The 27,500-nt window shown below is 44.2% G+C and overlaps 1 protein-coding gene across 2 annotated transcripts in view; it reads left to right on the top strand.

Moving 5' to 3' along the window:
* Nucleotides 1–27,500, top strand: part of LOC106593080 (serine/threonine-protein kinase/endoribonuclease IRE1-like) — an 87,304-nt gene that overhangs the window by 2,469 nt on the left and 57,335 nt on the right. For both annotated transcript variants that reach the window (XM_082958456.1, XM_082958455.1), the window contains exons 2-13: nt 2,941–3,055; nt 7,980–8,013; nt 8,220–8,292; nt 10,088–10,160; nt 11,655–11,777; nt 17,160–17,261; nt 17,946–18,005; nt 19,071–19,272; nt 19,886–19,964; nt 20,749–20,899; nt 22,421–22,545; nt 23,206–23,400. In XM_082958456.1, coding sequence (XP_082814582.1) covers nt 2,941–3,055; nt 7,980–8,013; nt 8,220–8,292; nt 10,088–10,160; nt 11,655–11,777; nt 17,160–17,261; nt 17,946–18,005; nt 19,071–19,272; nt 19,886–19,964; nt 20,749–20,899; nt 22,421–22,545; nt 23,206–23,400 — 1,332 coding nt within the window. The remainder of the gene's footprint in view (nt 1–2,940; nt 3,056–7,979; nt 8,014–8,219; nt 8,293–10,087; nt 10,161–11,654; nt 11,778–17,159; nt 17,262–17,945; nt 18,006–19,070; nt 19,273–19,885; nt 19,965–20,748; nt 20,900–22,420; nt 22,546–23,205; nt 23,401–27,500) is intronic.

The following is a 27,500-nucleotide window of genomic DNA, read 5'->3' as shown; positions in this document are numbered from 1 at the left end:
CAGAGAATCTCTCCAGAACAGACCCAAATGTTCATCTATCGACCCGAGAGTCTTGTACAAAGTCAGAACAAAAGGCATCGTGGGATCAATACAATAATGTCGTCAATACAATCTATCTCTGTCTGTCTGTCTTGGATCGGTAACTTTAAAAAAAACATGTAATCCATTATAGTTATCTGTCTAAAATTGTAGTCAGTAACGTAACTAAGAGGGTAAATCGCTCTCCTGCTTTCTACCGTTTTGGATGCCTTTTTATATTGTGTGATTTTGCATGTAAAGGCCATTGAACGTTGAAAATGCGTGTGGACAAAAATTCCTTGTTCAGTTACCACATATCCCTTTAAGGCGCCATACAGAGTCCGGTTCAATGATGCCACCCCTTGGCGAGTAAATATAGGAGTGTCGAGGTTATCACACACACACACACACACACACACACACACACACACACACACACACACACACACACACACAACATGTGGTAAACGGTCTCTTTTCTGAGAAGGAGACGGGGTAGTCTTGCTATTCAGGATGTCCTGGTGTAACGGGAATTTCCATTCCAGGTGAACCAAAAAAAAGGAGAGCAGTCGTTGATAACAATCAATCAAAGATCAATCCAGTTTTAATACAATAATTTACAGAGAATCTCTCCAGAACAGAACCAAATGTTCATCTATCGACCCGAGAGTCTTGTACAAAGTCAGAACAAAAGGCATCGTGGGATCAATACAATAATGTCGTCAATACAATACAATTATATTTAAGTGTTTCATATGCAGCAGTCTGGATGGGTGTATCAATACACCCAGTCACTACAAAAACATACAGGCGTTTCCTTCTTAACTCAGTTGCCGGAGTGGAAGGAAACCACTCAAGGGATTTTCTTTCACCGTGAGGCCAATGCTGACTTTAAAACAGTTATATCAAATCGAATGTATTTATATAGCCCTTCTTACATCAGCTGATGTCTCAAAGTGCTGTACAGAAACCCAGCCTTAACCCCCAAACAGCAAGCAATGCAGGTGTAGAAGCACGGTGGCTAGGAAAAACTCCCCTAGAGTTTAATGGCTGTGATAGGAGAAAACTGAGGATGGATCAACAACATTGTAGTTACGCCACAATACTAACCTAAATGACAGAGTGAAGAGAAGGAAACCTGTACAGAATAATAAAAATATTCCAAAACATGCATCCTGTTTGCAATAAGGCACTAAAGTAAAATATTCTGGGTTTCCTGCACCAGTGAGCTCAGGACAGCTAGAGGCTATTTGTTCAAGGGATAATAAGTCATCAGGTCGACCTGTTTTCTATGATGTTTCCACTGGAACAGAGCGTGACATTTTTCAAAAGGGAGAGAGAGAGCTGGAAAGATTTTTCAGATACACTGAGGAACTATTGTCATTCTCAATGAATGTAAAAAGCAGACTTAGTACAATAGTGCCCACAAGACACCACTCTCAACGTCAACAGCGAAGAGGCGACTCCGGGACGCTGGTCTTCTAGGCAGAGTTCCTCTGTCCAGTCTCAACGTCAACAGCGAAGAAGTGACTACGGGATTGCTGGCCTTCTAGGCAGAGTTCCTCTGTCCAGTCTCAACGTCAACAGCGAAGAAGCGACTACGGGATGCTGGCCTTCTAGGCAGAGTTCCTCTGTCCAGTCTCAACGTCAACAGAGAAGAGGCGACTACGGGATGCTGGCCTTCTAGGCAGAGTTCCTCTGTCCAGTCTCAACGTCAACAGCGAAGAGGCGACTCCGGGATGCTGGCCTTCTAGGCAGAGTTCCTCTGTCCAGTCTCAACGTCAACAGCGAAGAGGCGACTCCGGGATGCTGGCCTTCTAGGCAGAGTTCCTCTGTCCGGTGTCTAAATCGTTTCTTTATTATTGGCCAGTCTGAGATATGGCTTTTTCTTTGCAACTCTGCCTAGAACGCCAGCGTCCCCGGAGTCGCCTCTTCGCTGTTGACATTGAGACTGGTGTTTTGCGGGTACTATTTAATGAAGCTGCCAGTTGAGGACTTGTGAGGCGTCTGTTTCTCAAACTAGACACTCTAATGTACTTGTCCTTTTGCTCAGTTGTGCACCGGGGCCTCCCTCTCCTCTTTCTATTCTGGTTCGAGCCAGTTTGTGCTGTTCTGTGAAGGGAGTAGAGCGTCTGTCTGTCTGTCTGTCTGTCTGTCTGTCTGTCTGTCTGTCTGTCTGTCTGTCTGTCTGTCTGTCTGTCTGTCTGTCTGTCTGTCTGTCTGTCTGTCTGTCTGTCTGTCTGTCTGTCTTACAATACTGTATGTGTCTGTTATAACTACTCTCTCTCTCTCTCTCTACTCCCCAGGTGAAGTCAGTCTCTACTCTCTCTCTCTACTCTCCAGGTGAAGTCACTCTCTCTACTCCCCAGGTGAAGTCAGTCTCTCTCTCTCTCTCTACTCCCCAGGTGAAGTAAGTCTCTACTCTGTCTCTCTACTCCCCAGGTGAAGTCAGTCTCTCTCTCTCTCTACTCCCCAGGTGAAGGCAGTCTTTACTCTCTCTCTCTACTCCCCAGGTGAAGTCAGTCTCTACTCTCTCTCTCTCTCTACTCCCCAGGTGAAGTCAGTCTCTACTCTCTCTCTCTCTCTCTCTCTCTCTCTCTCTCTACTCCCCAGCTGAAGTCAGTCTCTACTCTCTCTCTCTCTACCCCCCAGGTGAAGTCTGTCTCTACTCTCTCTCTCTCTCTCTACCCCCCAGGTGAAGTCAGTCTCTACTCTCTCTCTCTCTACTCCCCAGGTGAAGTCAGTCTCTACTCTCTCTCTCTACTCCCCAGGTGAAGTCAGTCTCTACTCTCTCTCTACTCCCCAGGTGAAGTCAGGTCTCTACTCTCTCTCTCTACTCCCCAGGTGAAGTCAGTCTCTACTCTCTCTCTATCTCTACTCCCCAGGTGAAGTCAGTCTCTACTCTCTCTCTCTACTCCCCAGGTGATGTCAGTGAGTGTAACACTACCAGAGTCTCTGCTGTTTGTTTCTACTCTGGATGGGAGTCTACACGCTGTCTCCAAGCAATCTGGAGACATCAAATGGACGCTCAAAGAAGGTCAGCACCCGCTCTTACTCCCACATAATAATATATACAGAAGGTCAGCACCCGCCCTCACTCCCACACACAGTATGGTATAATAATAAATACATACAGTATAATAATATATACAGAAGGTCAGCACCCGCTCTCACTCCCACACACAGTATAGTATAGTAATATATACATACAGTATAATAATATATACAGAAGGTCAGCACCCGCTCTCACTCCCACACACAGTATAGTATAGTAATATATACATATAGTATAATAATATATACAGGTCAGCACCCGCTCTCACTCCCACACACAGTATAGTATAGCAATATATACATATAGTATAATAATATATACAGGTCAGCACCCGCTCTCACTCCCACACACAGTATAGTATAATAATATATACATACAGTATAATAATATATACAGAAGGTCAGCACCCGCCCTCACTCCCACACACAGTATAGTATAGTAATATATACATACAGTATAATAATATATACAGGTCAGCACCCGCTCTCACTCCCACACACAGTATAGTATAGTAATATATACATACAGTATAATAATATATACAGGTCAGCACCTGCTCTCACTCCCACACACAGTATAGTATAGTAATATATACATACAGTATAATAATATATACAGAATGTCAGCACCTGCTCTCACTCCCACACACAGTATAGTATAGTAATATATACATACAGTATAGTATAGTAATATATACAGAAGATCAGCACCCGCTCTCACTCCCACATAATATAATATATACATACAGTATAATAAGATATACAGAAGGTCAGCACCCGCTCTCACTCCCTCACACAGTATAGTATAGTAATATATACATACAGTATAATAATATATACAGAAGGTCAGCACCCGCTCTCACTCCCACACACAGTATAGTATAGTAATATATACATATAGTATAATAATATATACAGGTCAGCACCCGCTCTCACTCCCACACACAGTATAGTATAGTAATATATATACACACAGTATAGTATAGTAATATATACATACAGTATAGCATAATACTATATATGTATAGTATAGTAATATAAAGTATAATAATATATACATACAGTATAGTATAATAATATATACGTACAGTATAGTATAATAATATTGACATATTGTATAGTATAATAATATTTTCCTACAGTATAGTATAATAATAGATACCTACAGTATAGTATAATAATATGTATAGTATAGTATATTCATATATACCTACAGTATAGTATAATAATATATACAGTTTACTATAGTATATTAATATATACCTACAGTATAGTGTAATAATATATACATAAAGTATAGTATAATAATATGTATAGTGTAATAATATATACAATATAGTATAATAATATATTCCTACAGTGTAGTATAATAATATATACCTACAGTATAGTATAATATATACTTACAGTAAAGTATAATATACACCTACAGTATAGTATAATAATACATACAGTATAGTTTAATATATTCCTATAGTATAATAATTGATACCTACAGTATAGTATAATAATATGTATAGTATAATATATACCTACAATATAGTATGATAATATATACCTACAGTATAGTGTAGTATAATAATATATACCCACAGTATTGTATAATAATATATACAGTTTACTATTTACTATTTACTTTTTCAAACAGAAATTTGCTTCCTGCAACTCAAACTCTAAAAAGTTTTGGGACACTGTAAAGTCCATGGAGAATAAGAACACCTCCTCCCAACTGCCCACTGCACTGAGGATAGGAAACTCTGTCACCACCGATAAGCCCACTATAATTGAGAATTTCAAGAAGCATTTTTCTACGGCTGGCCATGCTTTCCACCTAACTACCCCTACTGCATTCAACAGCACTGCACCCCCCACAGCTACTCGCCCAAGCCTCCCCCATTTCTCCTTCTCCCAAATCCATTCAGCTGATGTTCTGAAAGAGCTGCAAAATCTGGACCCCTACAAATCAGCTGGGCTTGACAATCTGGACCCTTTCTTTCTAAAATTATCTGCCGAAATTATTGCAACCCCTATTACTAGCCTGTTCAACCTCTCTTTCATGTCGTCTGAGATTCCCATAGATTGGAAAGCAGCTGCTGTCATCCCCCTCTTCAAAGGAGGTGACACTCTTGACCCAAATTGCTACAGACCTATATCCATCCTACCCTGCCTTTCTAAGGTCTTCGAAAGCCAAGTCAACAAACAGATTACCGACCATTTCGAATCCCACCGCACCCTCTCCGCTATGCAATCTGGTTTCAGAGCTGGTCATGGGTGCACCTCAGCCACGCTCAAGGTCCTAAACGACATTGTAACCGCCATCGATAAGAAACAATACTGTGCTGCCGTATTCATTGACCTGGCCAAAGCCTTTGACTCTGTTAATCACCACATCCTCATCGGCAGACTCAGTAGCCTTGGTTTCTCAAACGATTGCGTCGCCTGGTTCACCAACTACTTCTCTGATAGAGTTCAGTGTGTCAAATCGGAGGGCCTGCTGTCCGGACCTCTGGCAGTCTCTATGGGGGTACCACAGGGTTCAATTCTTGGGCCAACTCTTTTCTCTGTATACATCAATGATGTCGCTCTTGCTGCTGGTGAATCTCTGATCCACCTCTACGCAGACGACACCATTCTGTATACTTCTGGCCCATCTTTGGACACTGTGTTAACAACCCTCCAGACGAGCTTCAATGCCATACAACTCTCCTTCCGTGGTCTCCAACTGCTCCTAAATACAAGTAAAACTAAATGCATGCTCTTCAACCGATCGCTGCCAGCACCTGCCCGCCTGTCCAGCATCACTTCTCTGGACGGTTCTGACTTAGAATTTGTGGACAACTACAAATACCTAGGTGTCTGGTTAGACTGTAAACTCTCCTTCCAGACTCACATCAATCATCTCCAATCCAAAGTGAAATCTCGAATTGGCTTCCTATTTCGCAACAAAGCATCCTTCACTCATGCTGCCAAACATACCCTCGTAAAACTGACCATCCTACCAATCCTCGACTTCGGCGATGTCATTTACAAAATAGCTTCCAATACCCTACTCAACAAGCTGGATGCAGTCTATCACAGTGCCATCCGTTTTGTCACCAAAGCCCCATATACTACCCACCACTGCGACCTGTACGCTCTCGTTGGCTGGCCTTCGCTTCATAATCGTCGCCAAACACATTGGCTCCAGGTCATCTACAAGACCCTGCTAGGTAAAGTCCCCCCTTATCTCCGCTCACTGGTCACCATAGCAGCACCCACCTGTAGCACGCGCTCCAGCAGGTATATCTCTCTGGTAACCCCTAAAGCCAACTCCTCCTTTGGTCGTCTCTCCTTCCAGTTCTCTGCTGCCAATGACTAGAACGAACTACAAAAATCTCTGAAACTGGAAACACTTATCTCCCTCACTAGCTTTAAGCTATCAGAGCAGCTCCCAGATCACTGCACCTGTACATAGCCCATCTATAATTTAGCCCAAACTACTACCCCTACTGTATTTATTTATTTAATTTATTATTTTGCTCCTTTGCACCATATTATTTATATTTTAACTTTGAACTTTCTTCAAACTACAAATCTACCATTCCAGTGTTTTACTTGCTATATTGTATTTACTTTGCCACCATGGCCTTTTTTGCCTTTACCTCCCTTATCTCACATCATTTGCTCACATTGTATATAGTCTTATTTTTGTCTACTGTATCATTGATTGTATGTTGTTTTACTCCATGTGTAACTCTGTGTTTTTGTATGTTGTCGAACTGCTTTGCTTTATCTTGGCCAGGTCGCAATTGTAAATGAGAACTTCTTCTCAACTTGCCTACCTGGTTAAATAAAGGTGAAATAAATAAATAAAAATAAATAAAAACTATAGTATATTAATATATACCTACAGTATAGTGTAATAATATATACCTAAAGTATAGTATAATAATATGTATAATAATATATACAATATAGTTTAATAATATATACCTACAGTATAGTATAATATATACAGTAAAGTATAATAATATATACCTACAGTATAGTATACTTATATATAATATATATATATATATATATTATATTTATATTAATATATATATATATATATATATATATAGTATAATAATATACACCTACAGTATAGTATAATATATATAGTATAATAATACATACAGTATAGTATAATATATTCCTACAGTATAGTATAATAATAGATACCTACAGTATAGTATAATAATATATACAGTATAGTATAATAATATATACCTACTGTATAGGACTGTATACAGTATAGTATAATAATATATACCTACTGTATTGTACTATATACAGTATAGTGTAATAATATATACCTACTGTATAGTACTATATACTGTATAGTATAATAAAATATACCTACTGTATAGTACTTTATACACTATAGTATAATAATATATACATACTGTATAGTATAATAATGTATACCTAATGTATACTATAATAATATATACCTGCTGTATAGTATGATAATATATACAGTATGGTATACTAATATATACCTACTGTATAATACTATATACCTACTGTATAGTACTATATACAGTATAATAATATATACCTACTGTATAGTATAATAATATATACAGTATAGTATAATAATATATACCAATAGTATAATAATATATACATATAGAATATTAATATATACCTACTGTATAGTATAATAATATATACCTACTGTATAGTATAGTACTATATACTGTATAGTATAATAATAGTATAATAGTATATACATATAGAATATTCATATATACATACTGTATTGTATAATAATATATACCTACTGTATAGTATAATACTATATACAGTATAGTATAATAATGTATACATCTCAATATGAGGAAGGTGTTCTTAATGTTTTGTACCCTAACTATATTTTCCAGATCCCATCATCCAGGTGCCTGTTTACCTCACTGAGTGAGTGACTCTGCTCTACACGCACTCACACACACACACACACACACACACACACACACACTCTCTCTCTCACACACACACACACACACACACACACACACACACACACACACACACACACACACACACACACACACACACACACACACACCTGATAAACATTGCTACTGTGAGTGTTTGTGTGTTTGTGTGTGTGTGCTTTTTAGGCCAGGGTTTCTCCCTGACCCCAACGATGGCAGTCTCTACGTCCTGGGAGGAAAACACAAGGAAGGACTGATGGTAAGAGAGAGACGGACAGAGAGACGGACACAGAGAGAGGGAGACGGACAGAGAGAGAGAGAGAGGGAGACGGACAGAGAGCGAGAGAGAGAGAGGGAGACGGACGGAGAGAGAGACGGACGGAGAGAGACACGGACGGAGAGAGACACGGACGGAGAGAGAGAGGTTCTGACGGACGGAGAGAGAGACGTTCTGACGGACGGAGAGAGAGACGTTCTGACGGACAGAGAGAGAGACGGACAGAGAGAGAGAGACGGACAGACAGAGAGAGAGAAACGACAGAGAGAGAGACGGACGGAGAGAGAGACGTTCTGACGGACGGAGAGAGAGACGGACAGAGAGAGAGAGACGGACAGAGAGAGAGACGTTCTGACGGACGGAGAGAGAGACGGACAGAGAGAGAGAGACGGACAGAGAGAGAGACGTTCTGACGGACGGAGAGAGAGACGGACAGAGAGAGAGAGACGGACAGAGAGAGAGACGTTCTGACGGACGGAGAGAGAGACGGACAGAGAGAGAGAGACGGACAGAGAGACGGACAGACGGACAGAGAGAGACGGACAGACGGACAGAGAGAGACGGACAGAGAGAGAGACGGACAGACGGACAGAGAGAGAGAGACGGACAGAGAGAGAGAGACGGACAGACAGAGAGAGACGACAGAGAGAGAGACGGACGGAGAGAGAGACGGATGGAGAGAGAGACGTTCTGACGGACGGAGAGAGAGACGGACAGAGAGAGAGAGACGGACGGAGAGACGGACGGAGAGAGAGACGGACGGAGAGAGAGAGACATTCTGATGGACGGAGAGAGAGACGGACAGAGAGAGAGAGACGGACGGAGAGAGAGACGGACGGAGAGAGAGACAGATGGAGAGAGAGACGTTCTGACGGACGGAGAGAGAGACGGACAGAGAGAGAGAGACGGACGGAGAGAGAGAGACAGACGGAGAGAGAGAGACGGACAGACAGAGAGAGAGAAACGACAGAGAGAGAGACGGACGGAGAGAGAGACGTTCTGACGGACGGAGAGAGAGACGGACAGAGAGAGAGAGACGGACAGAGAGAGAGACGTTCTGACGGACGGAGAGAGAGACGGACAGAGAGAGAGAGACGGACAGAGAGAGAGACGTTCTGACGGACGGAGAGAGAGACGGACAGAGAGAGAGAGACGGACAGAGAGAGAGACGTTCTGACGGACGGAGAGAGAGACGGACAGAGAGAGAGAGACGGACAGAGAGACGGACAGACGGACAGAGAGAGACGGACAGACGGACAGAGAGAGACGGACAGAGAGAGAGACGGACAGACGGACAGAGAGAGAGAGACGGACAGAGAGAGAGAGACGGACAGACAGAGAGAGAGAGACGACAGAGAGAGAGACGGACGGAGAGAGAGACGGATGGAGAGAGAGACGTTCTGACGGACGGAGAGAGAGACGGACAGAGAGAGAGAGACGGACGGAGAGACGGACGGAGAGAGAGACGGACGGAGAGAGAGAGACATTCTGATGGACGGAGAGAGAGACGGACAGAGAGAGAGAGACGGACGGAGAGAGAGACGGACGGAGAGAGAGACAGATGGAGAGAGAGACGTTCTGACGGACGGAGAGAGAGACGGACAGAGAGAGAGAGACGGACGGAGAGAGAGAGACAGACGGAGAGAGAGAGACGGACAGACGGACAGAGAGAGACGGACAGAGAGAGAGACGGACAGACGGCCAGAGAGCGAGATAGTATTTTAATATATATAATAATAGTATACTCTATAATATAGTATTGTCTATATTTCTCCAGAAACTGCCCTTCACCATCCCAGAGCTGGTCCAGTCAGCTCCCTGTAGGAGTTCTGATGGAGTCCTCTACACTGGTGAGAGACATCAGTCATGTGCTGAGGCTGTCAGGACATCAGTAATGTGTTGTCAGGACATCAGTAATGTGTTGAGGCTGTCAGGACATCAGTAATGTGTTGAGGCTATCAGGACATCAGTAATGTGTTGAGGTTGTCAGGACATCAATAATGTGTTGAGGCTGTCAGGACATCAGTAATGTGTTGAGGTTGTCAGGACATCAGTAATGTGTTGTCAGGACATCAGTAATGTGTTGAGGTTGTCAGGACATCAGTAATGTGTTGTCAGGACATCAGTAATGTGTTGTCAGGACATCAGTAATGTGCTGTCAGGACATCAGTAATGTGTTGTCAGGACATCAGTAATGTGTTGTCAGGACATCAGTAATGTGTGGCAGGACATCAGTAATGTGTTGAGGCTGTCAGGACATCAGTAATGTGTTGTCAGGACATCAGTAATGTGTTGTCAGGACATCAGTAATGTGTTGTCAGGACATCAGTAATGTGTTTTCAGGACATCAGTAATGTGTTGAGGCTGTCAGGACATCAGTAATGTGTTGAGGCTGTCAGGACATCAGTAATGTGTTGTCAGGACATCAGTAATGTGTTGTCAGGACATCAGTAATGTGTTTTCAGGACATCAGTAATGTGTTGAGGCTGTCAGGACATCAGTAATGTGTTGAGGCTGTCAGGACATCAGTAATGTGTTGTCAGGACATCAGTAATGTGCTGTCAGGACATCAGTAATGTGTTGAGGCTGTCAGGACATCAGTAATGTGTTGTCAGGACATCAGTAATGTGTTGTCAGGACATCAGTAATGTGTTGTCAGGACATCAGTAATGTGTTGTCAGGACATCAGTAATGTGTTGAGGCTGTCAGGACATCAGTAATGTGTTGTCAGGACATCAGTAATGTGTTGTCAGGACATCAGTAATGTGTTGTCAGGACATCAGTAATGTGTGGCAGGACATCAGTAATGTGTTGAGGCTGTCAGGACATCAGTAACGTGTTGTCAGGACATCAGTAATGTGTTGTCAGGACATCAGTAATGTGTTGTCAGGACATCAGTAATGTGTTGTCAGGACATCAGTAATGTGTTGAGGCTGTCAGGACATCAGTAATGTGTTGTCAGGACATCAGTAATGTGTTGTCAGGACATCAGTAATGTGTTGTCAGGACATCAGTAATGTGTTGTCAGGACATCAGCAATGTGTTGAGGCTGTCAGGACATCAGTAATGTGTTGAGGCTGTCAGGACATCAGTAATGTGTTGAGGCTGTCAGGACATCAGTAATGTGTTGTCAGGACATCAGTAATGTGTTGTCAGGACATCAGTAATGTGTTGTCAGGACATCAGTAATGTGTTGAGGCTGTCAGGACATCAGTAATGTGTTGAGGCTGTCAGGACATCAGTAATGTGTTGAGGCTGTCAGGACATCAGTAACGTGTGTGTGTGTGTGTGTGTGTGTGTGTGTGTTTGTTTGTTTTGTTCTGTTTGTTTCTGTACCTGTATAGGTAAGAAGCAGGATGTGTGGTTTGTGGTGGATCCCCAGACAGGAGAGAAACAGACCAGCCTGTCCACATCATCATCTGACTCCATCTGCCCCAATGCACCACTGCTATACATAGGACGTACAGGTAACAGCACGTACAGGTAACAGCACGTACAGGTAACAGGACGTACAGGACGGACAGGTAACAGGACGTACAGATAACAGCACGTACAGGTAACAGGACGTACAGGACGGACAGGTAACAGGACGTACAGGTAACAGGACGTACAGGACGGACAGGTAACAGGACGTTCAGGTAACAGGACGTACAGGACGTACAGGTAACAGGACGTACAGGTAACAGGACGTACAGGACGGACAGGTAACAGGACGTTCAGGTAACAGGACGTACAGGTAACAGGACGTACAGGACGTACAGGTAACAGAACGTACAGGTAACAGGACGTACAGGTAACAGGACGTACAGGTAACAGGACGTACAGGCAACAGGACGGACAGGCAACAGGACGTACAGGTAACAGGATGTACAGGACGTACAGGTAACAGAACGTACAGGTAACAGGACGTACAGGTAACAGGACGTACAGGTAACAGGACGTACAGGACGTACAGGTAACAGGACGGACAGGTAACAGGACGGACAGGTAACAGGACGGACAGGTAACAGGACGGACAGGTAACAGGACGTACAGGACGTACAGGTAACAGGATGTACAGGACGTACAGGTAACAGGACGTACAGGACGTACAGGTAACAGGACGTACAGGTAACAGGACGTACAGGACGTACAGGTAACAGGACGTACAGGTAACAGGACGTACAGGACGTACAGGTAACAGGACGTACAGGTAACAGGACGTACAGGACGTACAGGTAACAGGACGTACAGGACGTACAGGTAACAGCACGTACAGGTAACAGGACGTACAGGACGGACAGGTAACAGGACGGACAGGTAACAGGACGGACAGGTAACAGGACGTACAGGTAACAGGACGTACAGGACGTACAGGTAACAGGACGTACAGGTAACAGGACGTACAGGACGGACAAGTAAAAGGAAGTACAGGTAACAGAACGTACAGGTAACAGGACGTACAGGTAACAGGACGTACAGGTAACAGGACGTACAGGTAACAGGACGGACATGTAACAGGACGTACAGGTAACAGGACGTACAGGTAACAGGACGTACAGGACGTACAGGTAACAGGACGTACAGGACGTACAGGTAACAGGACGTACAGGTAACAGGACGTACAGGTAACAGGACGTACAGGACGTACAGGTAACAGGACGTACAGGACGTACAGGTAACAGGACGTACAGGTAACAGGACGTACAGGTAACAGGACGTACAGGTGACAGGACGTACAGGACGTACAGGTAACAGGACGTACAGGTAACAGGACGTACAGGTAACAGGACGTACAGGTAACAGGACGTACAGGTGACAGGACGTACAGATAACAGGACGTACAGATAACAGGACGTACAGGTAACAGGACGTACAGGACGGACAGGTAACAGGATGTACAGGTAACAGGATGTACAGGACGTACAGGTAACAGGACGAACAGGTAACAGGACGTACAGGACGTACAGGTAACAGGACGTACAGGTAACAGGACGTACAGGTAACAGGACGTACAGGTAACAGGACGTACAGGACGTACAGGTAACGGGACGTACAGGTAACAGGACGTACAGGTAACAGGGCGTACAGGTAACAGGACGTACAGGTAACAGGACGTACAGGTAACAGGGCGTACAGGTGACAGGGCGTACAGGTGACAGGACATACAGGTGACAGGACGTACAGATTACAGGTAACAGGACATACAGGTAACAGGACGTACAGGACGTACAGGTAACAGGACGTACAGGTAACAGGACGTACAGGTAACAGGGCGTACAGGTAACTAGTCAGTACTACTGTATTCTGACTCCATCAGTCCCCAACACACCACGTCAATTGTTCTACTCAGTTCTACTCAGTTCTCCTCTACTCAGTTCTACTGTACCCTACTCAGTTCTACTCTACCCTACTCAGTTCTACTCTACCGTACTCAGTTCTACTCTACTCAGTTCTACTCTTCTCAGTTCTACTCTTCTCAGTTCTACTCTACTCATTTCTACTCTACCCTACTCAGTTCTGCTCTACTCAGTTCTACTCTACTCAGTTCTACTCTACCCTACTCAGTTCTGCTCTACTCAGTTCTACCCTACTCAGTTCTACTCTACTCAGTTCTACTCTACTCAGTTCTACTCTACCCTGCTCAGTTCTGCTCTACTCAGTTCTACTCTACCCTACTCAGTTCTACTCTACCTTACTCAGTTCTACCCTACTCAGTTCTACTCTACTCAGTTCTACTCTACCCTACTCAGTTCTACTCTACTCTACTCAGTTCTGCTCTACTCAGTTCTAATCTACTCTACTCAGTTCTACTCTACTCAGTTCTACTCTACTCAGTTCTACTCTACTCAGTTCTACCCTACTCAGTTCAACCCTATCCTACTCAGTTCTACTCTACCCTACTCAGTTCTACTCTACTCAGTTCTACTCTACCTTACTCAGTTCTACTCTACTCAGTTCTACTCTACTCAGTTATACTCTACTCAGTTCTACTCTACCCTACTCAGTTCTACTCTACTCAGTTCCACTCTACCCTATTCAGTTCTGCTCTACTCAGTTCTACTCTACTCAGTTCTACTCTACCCTACTCAGTTCTACTCTACCCTACTCAGTTCTGCTCTACTCAGTTCTACTATCTACTCAGTTCTACTCTCTACTCAGTTCTACTCTACTCAGTTCTACTCTACTCAGTTCTACCCTACTCAGTTCTACCCTACTCAGTTCTACTCTACCCTACTCAGTTCTACTCTACTCAGTTCTACTCTACTCATTTCTACTCTATTCAGTTCTACCCTACTCAGTTCTACTCTACCCTACTCAGTTCTGCTCTACTCAGTTCTGCTCTACTCAGTTCTACTCTACTCAGTTCTACCCTACTCAGTTCTACTGTACTCTACTCAGTTCTACTCTACTCAGATCTACTCTACTCAGTTCTACCCTACTCAGTTCAACCCTACCCTACTCAGTTCTACTCTACCCTACTCAGTTCTACTCTACTCAGTTCTACTCTACCTTACTCAGTTCTACTCTACTCAGTTCTACTATACTCAGTTCTACTCTACCCTACTCAGTTCTACTCTACCCTACTCAGTTCTGCTCTACTCAGTTCTACTATCTACTCAGTTCTACTCTCTACTCAGTTCTACTCTACTCAGTTCTACTCTACTCAGTTCTACCCTACTCAGTTCTACCCTACTCAGTTCTACTCTACCCTACTCAGTTCTACTCTACTCAGTTCTACTCTACTGTTCTCAGTTCTACTCTGTTCTCCTCTACTCAGTTCTACGCTACTGTACTCAGTTCTACGCTAATCAGTTTTACTCTACTCAGTTCTACTCTGTTCTACTCTACTCTACCCTACTCAGTTCTACTCTACTCAGTTCTACTCTACTCAGTTCTACTCCTACTCTACTCAGTTCTTCTCTACTCAGTTCTACTCTATCCTACTCAGTTCTACTCTACCCTACTCAGTTCTCCTCTACTCAGTTCTTCTCTACTCAGTTCTACCCTACTCAGTTCTACTCTACTCAGTTCTACTCTGTTCTACTCAATTCTACTCTACTCAGTTCTACTCTACTCTGTTCTACTCTACTCAGTTCTACTCTGTTCTACTCTACTCAGGTCTACTCTACTCAGTTCTACTCTACTCTTCTCTGTTCTACTCTACTCAGTTTTACTCTACTCTACTCAGTTCTACTCTACTCAGTTCTACTCTGTTCTACTCTACTCAGTTCTACTCTACTCTGTTATACTTTACCCTACTCAGTTCTACTCTACCCTACTCAGTTCTACTCTACCCTACTCAGTTTTCCTCTACTCAGTTTTCCTCTACTCTGTTCTACTCTACTCAGTTCTACTCTACTCAGTTCTGCTCTGTTCTCCTCCACTCTGTTCTCCTCTACTCAGTTCTCCTCTACTCATTTCTCCTCTACTCAGTTCTACTCTACTCAGTTCTACTCTACTCAGTTCTACTCTACTCTACTCAGTTCTACTCTACTCAGTTCTACTCTACTCAGTTCTACGCTACTCAGTTCTACTCTACTCTACTCAGTTCTACTCTACTCAGTTCTACTCTACTCAGTTCTACTCTACTCTACTCTACTCTACTCAGTTCTACTCTACTCTGTTCTCCTCTCATCAGTTCTACTCTACTGTACTCAGTTCTACTCTACTCTGTTCTCCTCTACTCAGTTCTACTCTACCCTACTCAGTTCTACTCTACTCAGTTCTACTCTACTCTGTTCTCCTCTACTCTGTTCTCCTCTACTCAGTTCTACTCTACCCTACTCAGTTCTACTCTACTCAGTTCTACTCTACTCAGTTCTATGCTACTCAGTTCTACTCTACTCTACTCTACTCAGTTCTACTCTACTCTGTTCTCCTCTACTCTGTTCTCCTCTACTCAGTTCTACTCTACCCTACTCAGTTCTACTCTACTCAGTTCTACTCTACTCAGTTCTACGCTACTCAGTTCTACTCTGCTGTACTCAGTTCTACTCTACTCAGTTCTACTCTACTCAGTTCTACTCTACTCTACTCTACTCAGTTCTACTCTACTCTGTTCTCCTCTACTCTGTTCTCCTCTACTCAGTTCTACTCTACCCTACTCAGTTCTACTCTACTCAGTTCTACTCTACTCAGTTCTACCCTACTCAGTTCTACTCTACTGTACTTAGTTCTACTCTACTCAGTTCTACTCTACCCTACTCAGTTCTACTCTACTCAGTTCTACTCTACCCTGTTCTCCTCTATTCAGTTCTACTCTACTCTACTCAGTTCTACTCTACTCAGTTCTACTCCTACTCTACTCAGTTCTTCTCTACTCAGTTCTACTCTACCCTACTCAGTTCTACTCTACTCAGTTCTACTCTACTCTGTTCTACTCTACTCTGCTCAGTTCTACTTTACTCAGTTCTACTCTACTCTACTCAGTTCTACGCTACTCTGTTTTACTCTACTCTATTCTACTAGTTCTACTCTCTTCTACTCTACTAAGTTCTACTCTACTCTATTCTACTCAGTTCTACTCTACTCAGTTCTACTCTATTCTACTAGTTCTACTCTGTTCTACTCTACTCTGCTCAGTTCTACTTTACTCAGTTCTACTCTTCTCTACTCAGTTCTACGCTACTCTGTTTTACTCTATTCTACTAGTTCTACTCTCTTCTACCTTACTCAGTTCTACTCTACTCAGTTCTACTCTACTCAGTTCTACTCTACTCAGTTCTACTCTACTCAGTTCTACTTTGCTCAGTTCTACTCTTCTCTATTCTACTAGTTCTACTCAGTTCTACTCTACTCAGTTCTACTCTACTCTACTGTCCTCAGCTCTACTCTACTTTACGGTACTCTACTCATTTCTATTCCAGAGTACATGATAACGATGTATGATACGAAGACACAGGAGCTGAGGTGGAACGCCACGTACAACGACTACTCTGCCCCGCCGTACGATGAGAAACACGACTACAGTACGTACACACACAATGATAATATAATATACTACAGTAGGTATACACCATTATACTATGATGTACTACATTAGGTACACAATGATAATATAATGTACTACAGTAGGTACACAATGATAATATAATGTACTACAGTAGGTACACAATGATAATATAATGTACTACAGTAGGTACACACCATTATACTATGATGTACTACAGTAGGTACACAATGATAATATAATGTACTACAGTAGGTATACACCATTATACTATGATGTACTACAGTAGGTACACACCATTATACTATGATGTACTACAGTAGGTACACACCATTATACTGTGATGTACTACAGTAGGTATACCATTATACTGTGATGTACTACAGTAGGTACACCATTATACTGTGATGTACTACAGTAGGTGCACACCATTATACTATGATGTACTGCAGTAGGTACACAATGATAATATAATGTACTACAGTAGGTACACACCATTATACTATAATGTATGATGTACTACAGTAGGTACACACCATTATACTATAATGTATGATGTACTACAGTAGGTACACACCATTATACTATGATGTACTACAGTAGGTCACAATGATAATATGATGTACTACAGTAGGTACACACCATTATACTGTGATGTACTTATCTAGTTCTGCACAGTGCGATAATACAGTTGTTTCTACAGAGATGGCCCATCTCGTCTCCAGTGGTGATGGGTTGGTGGTGACCGTAGACAGAGAGTCAGGTACGTTTTACGGTCGGGTACATTACTGTGTTCCCCCCCAACCACTACCAGACAGGTAATTATTGTTCTAACCTACACTGACCTGCTACAATAAACACCTGCTACAATAAACCTAGACTAGTTTTATGTATGTTATTTGGTTATTATTTATTATTTCCATCTTTTCCTCTCCTCCTCTCCTCTTCTCCTCTCCTCCTTTCTCTCTTTCTCTCTTTCCCTAACCCTCTTCTCCCCTCTCCTCCTGTCTCTAACCCTCCTCTCCCCTCTCCTCCTTTCCCTAACCCTCCTCTCCCCTCTCCTCCTGTCTCTAACCCTCCTCTCCTCTCCTGTCCTCTCCTGTCCTCTCCTCTTCTTCTCTCCCCTCCTTTCTCTCTCTCTAACCCTCCTCTCCCCTCTCCTCTCCTCTTCTCCTCTCCCCTCTCCTCCTGTCTCTAACCCTCCTCTCCTCTCCCCTCTCCCCTTTTCTCCTTTCTCTCTGTCTTTAACCCTCCTCTCCTCTCCTCCTCCTTTCTCTCTGTCTCTAACCCTCCTCTCCTCTCCTCCTTTCTCTCTGTCTCTAACCCTCCTCTCCCCTCTCCTCTCCTGTCCTCTCTTCTCCTCTCCCCTCTCCTCTCCTCCTCTTTTCTCTCTGTCTCTAACCCCCCTCTCCTCTCCTCCTCCTTTCTCTCTGTCTCTATCCCCTCTCCCCTTTCCTCCTTTCTCTCTGTCTTTAACCCTCCTCTCCTCTCCTCCTCCTTTCTCTCTGTCTCTAACCCTCCTCTCCTCTCCTCCTCCTTTCTCTCTGTCTCTAACCCTCCTCTCCCCTCTCCTCTCCTGACCTCTCTTCTCCTCTCCTCCTTTCTCTCTGTCTCTAACCCCCCTCTCCTCTCCTCCTCCTTTCTCTCTGTCTCTAACTCTCCTCTCCTCTCCTCTCCTCTCCTCTCCTCTCCTCTCCTCTCCTCTCCTCTCCTCTCCTCTCCTCTCCTCTCCTCTCCTCTCCTCTCCTCTCCTCTCCTCTCCTCTCCCCTTTCCTCCTTTCTCTATGTCTCTAACCCTCCTCTCCTCCTCTCCTGTCCTCTCTGCCAGGTGATGTCCTGTGGATGCAAAACTATGGGTCACCTGTGGTGGGTGTGTACCTGTACAGCCAGGACTCTCTGAGACACGCCCCTCACCTGTCAGTTGCCATGGAGACGCTGCGTTACCTCACCTTCTCGTCCCACGACACGCACACCATGAAGTGGAGCTACCAGTTTGTCACGGAGCAGGCCAGCACACACACACAGCTGGTGTAAGAGATATATATACACACACACACACACACACACACACACACACACACACACACACACACACACACGTTTTTCCAGCAGCAGACTATGATCGATAATGCATAAATGGACACCCTGGCATTATAACTGACATGTCGTTAGTAAAAATTGAAAAAAGGGTAGAAGCCTAAACAGCTGCCCTGGGGAACTCCTGATTCTAGCTGGATTATATTGGAGATTCTTCCATTAAAGAACACCCTCTGTGTTCTGTTAGCCTCCCCCCCCCCAGAATGCCATTTTAAGGTCCTCCAAACTTTTTTTACTATCATTCTCTATGTCATTTATCTTTGTTTCATAGTGTAGTTTCTTCTTCTTTTGATTCAGTTTAGTCACGTGATTTCTCAATTTGCAGTACGTTTTGCCAATCGGTTGTGCAGCCGGACTTATTTGACATTCCTTTTTACCTCGTCCCTCTACAACCATACAATGTTTTTCAATTCCTCATCAATCCACGGGGATTTTAACAGTTTTTTACAGTCATTTTCTTAATGGGTTGCAGCATTACAATGTAATTCAAGGTGTTTCAAAAGCTTTTTACCGCCATTCTTTGTCATTTGTGTTGTGTTTTTTTAGGCCCACTCTGTATGTAGGGAAGCTGGACTCTCATCTTTACGCCTCCACCTCCCTGGTTCACGACGGAGTCTCTCTAGTGGTCAGTACAGCTGTCAATCAACAGCACCCAAAAAAAAAAAAAAAAAACACTCTCAGTGGACAAAACAATTAGAACACCTGTTCTTTTTTTTTATGACAGACTGACCAGATGAAAAGATATGATTTCCCTTATTGATGTCACTTGTTATTAAATCCACTTCGATCAGTGTAGATGAAAGGGGTGGAGACATGGATAGTGTATGTGTGCCATTCAGAGGGTGAAGACAAAAGATTTAAGCCCCTTTGAACGGGGGGGTATGGTAATAAGTGCCATTGCGCAGCAGTTTGAGTGTTCACTGCAACGCTGCTGGGTTTTTACACGCTCAACAGTTTCCCCCGTGTGTATCAAGAATGGGTCCACCACCCAAAAGGACATCCAGCCTACTGGACACAACTGTGGGAAAGCATTTGAGGTCAACATGGGGCCAGCATCCCTGTGGAACGCTTTCTAGTAGAGGCCATTCCCTTACGAATTGAGGTTGTTAGGAAGGTGTCCCAAATGTTTTGTACACTCAGTGTCTACACAACACACAGCAGCCAATCAGCATGTCTACACGACACACAGCAGCCAATCAGCATGTCTACACGACACACAGCAGCCAATCAGCATGTCTACACGACACACAGCAGCCAATCAGCATGTCAGCACGACACACAGCAGCCAATCAGCATGTGTTTTAGTCTCAGTACTGTGATGTCATCATACACACCTTGTTAGGAACTTTTCTCTCTGAATTTGATTGGCTGATTTCTCTGACGTATTGATTGACGTGTTGCCACGGCAGCCGCGGGGCTTAACGCTGGCGCGTATCGAGGGACCGGAGACCGAGGAGGTGACGGTCAGAGAGAAGGGAGAGTGTGAGATCATCCCGTCTACCGACATACGATACCCGCCAGGATCTACCAACACACTGAACAACCAGTGGCTGCTCATAGGTAACTACCCGCCAGGCTCCACCAACACACTGAACAACCAGTAGGTAACTACCCGCCAGGCTCCACCAACACACTGAACAACCAGTAGGTAACTACCCGCCAGGCTCCACCAACACACTGAACAACCAGTAGGTAACTACCCGCCAGGCTCCACCAACACACTGAACAACCAGTGGGTAACTACCCGCCGGGCTCCACCAACACACTGAACAACCAGTAGGTAACTACCCCCCAGGCTCCACCAACACACTGAACAACCAGTAGGTAACTACCCGCCAGGCTCCACCAACATACTGAACAACCAGTGGGTAACTACCCGCCAGGCTCCACCAACACACTGAACAACCAGTAGGTAACTACCCGCCAGGCTCCACCAACACACTGAACAACCAGTAGGTAACTACCCGCCAGGCTCCACCAACACACTGAACAACCAGTAGGTAACTACCCGCCAGGCTCCACCAACACACTGAACAACCAGTAGGTAACTACCCGCCAGGCTGCACCAACACACTGAACAACCAGTAGGTAACTACCCGCCAGGCTCCACCAACACACTGAACAACCAGTAGGTAACTACCCGCCAGGCTCCACCAACACACTGAACAACCAGTGGGTAACTACCCGCCAGGCTCCACCAACACACTGAACAACCAGTAGGTAACTACCCGCCAGGCTCCACCAACACACTGAACAACCAGTAGGTAACTACCCGCCAGGCTCCACCAACACACTGAACAACCAGTAGGTAACTACCCGCCAGGCTGCACCAACACACTGAACAACCAGTAGGTAACTACCCGCCAGGCTCCACCAACACACTGAACAACCAGTAGGTAACTACCCGCCAGGCTCCACCAACACACTGAACAACCAGTAGGTAACTACCCGCCAGGCTGCACCAACACACTGAACAACCAGTAGGTAACTACCCGCCAGGCTCCACCAACACACTGAACAACCAGTAGGTAACTACCCGCCAGGCTCCACCAACACACTGAACAACCAGTAGGTAACTACCCGCCAGGCTGCACCAACACACTGAACAACCAGTAAGTAACTACCCGCCAGGCTCCACCAACACACTGAACAACCAGTAGGTAACTACCCACCAGGCTCCACCAACACACTGAACAACCAGTAGGTAACTACCCGCCAGGCTCCACCAACACACTGAACAACCAGTAGGTAACTACCCGCCAGGCTCCACCAACACACTGAACAACCAGTAGGTAACTACCCGCCAGGCTGCACCAACACACTGAACAACCAGTAAGTAACTACCCGCCAGGCTCCACCAACACACTGAACAACCAGTAAGTAACTACCCGCCAGGCTGCACCAACACACCGGACACTGATGTCATCTTTAATGTCGTGTGTGTGTGTGTGTGTGTGTGTGTGTGTGTGTGTGTGTGTGTGTGTGTGTGTGTGTGTGTGTGTGTGTGTGTGTGGTGTGTGTGTGTGTGTGTGTGTGTGTGTGTGTGTGTGTGTGTGTGTGTGTGTGTGTGTCTCTCATCAGGACATCACGAGTTACCCCCGGTAGCCCACACCACCATGTTGAGAGACTTCCCGGTAAACCTGCAGCGTTCCGGTGACGCCGTTATCCCGACCCGGTCTCAGAACAAACGCTACACAGACCATCCTGTGAGTTACAACCCCCTGACCTTTGACCTATAACCCCTGACCTTTAACCTGAACCCCCACTCACATACAGACCATCTTGTGAGTTACAACCCCCTTACCGTTGACCTATAACCCCTGACCTCTCACCCTCACCCCCCTCCTCCCCTCCTCTTTAGTTCCAGTCAGTAGGTCATGGTGGTGTAGGGGGTCCTGGTGGTGACCCCTGACCTCTCACCCCCCCTCCTCCCCTCCTCTTTAGTTCCAGTCAGTAGGTCATGGTGGTGGAGGGGGTCCTGGTGGTGACCCCTGACCTCTCACCCCCCCTCCTCCCCTCCTCTTTAGTTCCAGTCAGTAGGTCATGGTGGTGGAGGGGGTCCTGGTGGTGACCCCTGACCTCTCACCCCCCCTCCTCCCCTCCTCTTTAGTTCCAGTCAGTAGGTCATGGTGGTGGAGGGGGTCCTGGTGGTGACCCCTGACCCCTCACCCCCCCTCCTCCCCTCCTCTTTAGTTCCAGTCAGTAGGTCATGGTGGTGGAGTGGGTCCTGGTGGTGACCCCTGACCTCTCACCCCCCCTCCTCCCCTCCTCTTTAGTTCCAGTCAGTAGGTCATGGTGGTGGAGGGGGTCCTGGTGGTGACCCCTGACCTCTCACCCTGTACCCCCCCTCCTCCCCTCCTCTTTAGTTCCAGTCAGTAGGTCATGGTGTTGAAGGGGGTCCTGGTGGTTCGGGTCCCAGCGGAAGCAGAAGGACCCGAGCGGGATCAAGATCAGGGTTGTCCTCTGTCCTGCCCGACTATATATACCAGGACCCTGTTACCGTGGTGATACTGTCTCTACTGCTGGGAGGATGGCTTGCCTTCGCTCTGACTTATCCACAGGTTAGTATGTAGATGAGATGATGGTAATTCATCTAGGTGGTGGTAATTCATCTAGGTGGTGGTAATTCATCAAGATGGTGGTAATTCATTTAGATGGTGGTAATTCATTTAGATGATGGTAATTCATTTAGATGGTGGTAATTCATCTAGATGGTGGTAATTCATTTAAATGGTGGTAATTCATTTAGATGGTGGTAATTCATCTAGATGGTGGTAATTCATCTAGATGGTGGTAATTCATTTAGATGGTGGTAATTCATTTAGATGGTGGTAATTCATTTAGATGGTGGTAATTCATTTAGGTGGTGGTAATTCATTTAGATGGTGGTAATTCATCTAGATGGTGGTAATTCATTTAGATGGTGGTTATTCATTTAGATGTTGGTAATTCATCTAGATGGTGGTAATTCATCTAGATGATGGTAATTCATTTAGATGAGATGGTGGTAATTCATCTAGATGGTGGTAATTCATCTAGATGAGATGGTGGTAATTCATCTAGATGGGATGGTGGTAATTCATCTGGATGGGATGGTGGTAATTCATCTAGGTGGTGGTAATTCATCTAGGTGGTGGTAATTCATCTAGATGGTGGTAATTCATTTAGATGGTGGTAATTCATCTAGATGGTGGTAATTCATTTAGATGATGGTTATTCATTTAGATGGTGGTTATTCATTTAGATGGTGGTAATTCATCTAGATGGTGGTAATTCATCTAGATGGTGGTAATTCATTTAGATGGTGGTAATTCATTTAGATGGTGGTTATTCATTTAGATGGTGGTAATTCATCTAGATGGTGGTAATTCATCTAGATGGTGGTAATTCATCTAGATGAGATGGTGGTAATTCATCTAGATGGTGGAATTCATCTAGATGAGATGGTGCTAATTCATCTAGATGGTGGTAATTCATTTAGATGGTGGTAATTAATTTAGATGGTGGTAATTCATCTAGATGGTGGTAATTCATCTAGATGGTGGTAATTAATTTAGATGGTGGTAATTCATCTAGGTGGTGGTAATTCATCTAGATGGTGGTAATTCATCTAGATGGTGGTAATTCATTTAGATGGTGGTAATTCATCTAGATGGTGGTAATTCATTTAGATGGTGGTAATTCATTTAGATGGTGGTTATTCATTTAGATGGTGGTTATTCATTTAGATGGTGGTAATTCATCTAGATGGTGGTAATTCATCTAGATGAGATGGTGGTAATTCATTTAGATGGTGGTAATTCATTTAGATGGTGGTAATTCATTTAGATGGTGGTAATTCATTTAGATGGTGGTAATTCATCTAGATGGTGGTAATTCATTTAGATGAGATGGTGGTAATTCATTTAGATGGTGGTAATTCATTTAGATGGTGGTAATTCATTTAGATGGTGGTAATTCATCTAGATGGTGGTAATTCATCTAGATGAGATGGTGGTAATTCATCTAGATGGTGGTAATTCATCTAGATGGTGGTAATTCATTTAGATGGTGGTAATTCATTTAGATGGTGGTAATTCATCTAGATGGTGGTAATTCATCTAGATGGTGGTAATTCATCTAGATGAGATGGTGGTAATTCATCAAGGTGGTGGTAATTCATCTAGATGGTGGTAATTCATTTAGATGGTGGTAATACATTTAGATGGTGGTAATTCATCTAGATGGTGGTAATTCATTTAGATGGTGGTAATTCATTTAGATGGTGGTAATTCATTTAGATGGTGGTTATTCATTTAGATGGTGGTAATTCATCTAGATGGTGGTAATTCATCTAGATGAGATGGTGGTAATTCATTTAGATGGTGGTAATTCATTTAGATGGTGGTAATTCATTTAGATGGTGGTAATTCATCTAGATGGTGGTAATTCATTTAAATGGTGGTAATTCATTTAGATGGTGGTAATTCATCTAGATGGTGGTAATTCATCTAGATGGTGGTAATTCATTTAGATGGTGGTAATTCATTTAGATGGTGGTAATTCATTTAGATGGTGGTAATTCATTTAGATGGTGGTAATTCATTTAGATGAGATGGTGGTAATTCATTTAGATGGTGGTAATTCATCTAGTCTGCTAAATGACTCAAATGTAAATGTAAATGTAAATGTAGGTGGTGGTAATTCATTTAGGTGGTGGTAATTCATCTAGATGATGGTAATTCATCTAGATGATGGTAATTCATTTAGATGGTGGTAATTCATTTAGGTGGTGGTAATTCATTTAGATGAGATGGTGGTAATTCATTTAGATGGTGGTAATTCATTTAGATGAGATGGTGGTAATTCATTTAGATGAGATGGTGGTAATTTATTTAGATGGTGGTAATTCATTTAGATTAGATGGTGGTAATTCATTTAGATGGTGGTAATTCATCTAGATGGTGGTTATTCATTTAGATGGTGGTAATTCATTTAGATGATGGTAATTAATCTAGATAATGGTAATTCATTTAGATGGTGGTCATTCAACGAGCTGTATAAGGCCCGAAGCAAACAACAGAATGCTCACCCTAGTGGCCCGGGGACTTAAATCGAGGGACATTTACATCCGTTTTACCCAATTTCTACCAGCATGTCCGATGGTGTTAAGGACTATACCTTATCAGTCACTGGCTTCATCAATAAGTGTATCGATGACGTCGTCCCCACAGTGTCCGTACGTACATATCCAAACCGGAAGCCATGGATTACAGGCAACATCTGCATTGAGCTAAAGGCTAGAGTTGCTGCTTTCAAGGAGCGCGACACTAAACCGGACGCTTATAATGAATCCCTCTATGCCCTCAGACGAACCATCAAACAGGCAAAGTGTCAATACAGGACTAAGGTTGAATCCTACTACATCGGCTCTGATGCACGTCGGATGTGGCAGGGCTCTGCAAACTATTACAGATTACGAAGGGAAACCCAGCTGCGAGCTGCCCAGTGACGCGAGCCTATCAGACGAGCTAAATGCCTTCTTTCTTTGCTTGCTTTGAGGCAAGCAACGCTGAACCATGCATGAGGGCACCAGCTGTTCAGGACAACTGTGTGATCATGCTCTCCATAGCCGATGTGAGTAAGACCTTTAAACAGGTCAACATTCACAAGGACGCCAGGGTCAGACGGATTACCAGGACGCATACTCAGAGCACACACTGATCAACTGTCAAGTGTCTTCACTGACATTTTCAACGTCTCCCTGACCAAGTCTGTAATACCAACATGCTTCATACGGACCACTATAGTCCCTGTGCTCAAGAACGCCAATGTAACCTTGCTTAAATGACTACCACCCTGTAGCAATCACGTCTGTAGCCATGAAGTGCTTTGAAAGGCTGGTCATGGCTCACATCAACACCATCATCTCAGAAACCCTAGACAGATTACGCAATCTCTATTGCACTCCACACTGCCCTTTCCCACCTGGACAAAAGGAACATCTATGTGAGAATGCTATTCATTGACTACAGCTCAGCGTTCAACACCATAGTGCCTCATCACAAAGCTAAGGACCCTGTGACTAAACACCTCCCTCTGCAACTGGATCCTGGACTTCCTGACGGGCTTCCTGCTGTACTCCCTTCTCACCCACGACTGCGTGGCCACGCACGACTCCAATACTATCATTAAGTTTGCTGACGACACAACAGTGGTAGGCCTGATCACCGACAACGATGACAAAGCCTAAAGGGAGGAGGTCAGAGACCTGGCAGTGTGGTGCCAGGACAACAACCTCTCCCTTAACGTGATCAAGACAAAGGAGATGATCGTGGACTACAGGAAAAGGAGGGCCGAGCACGTCCCCATTCACATCGACGGGGCTGTAGTGGAGCGGGTCACGTGCTTCAAGTTCCTTGGTTTCCACATCACTAACAAACTATCATGGTCCAAACACACCAAGACAGTCGTGAAGAGAGCACTACAATACCTATTCCCCCTCAGGAGACTGAATAGATTTGGCATGGGTCCTCAAATCCTCTAAAAGTTATTCAGCTGCACCATCGAGAGCATCCTGAACGGTAGCATCACCGCCTGGTATGGCAGCTGCTCGGCATCGATGTTCCTTCTAAGCTGCACACCACTTCCTCCAGGATTGTCAGGCCGCACAGAGACGCAT

This window comes from Salmo salar, chromosome 12, assembly GCF_965601325.2.
Source record: "Salmo salar chromosome 12, fSalSal1, whole genome shotgun sequence".
Taxonomy (NCBI): Eukaryota; Metazoa; Chordata; class Actinopteri; order Salmoniformes; family Salmonidae; genus Salmo; species Salmo salar.
Note: the sequence above shows the minus strand (reverse complement) of the source record. Positions and strands in the feature narration are given on the sequence as shown.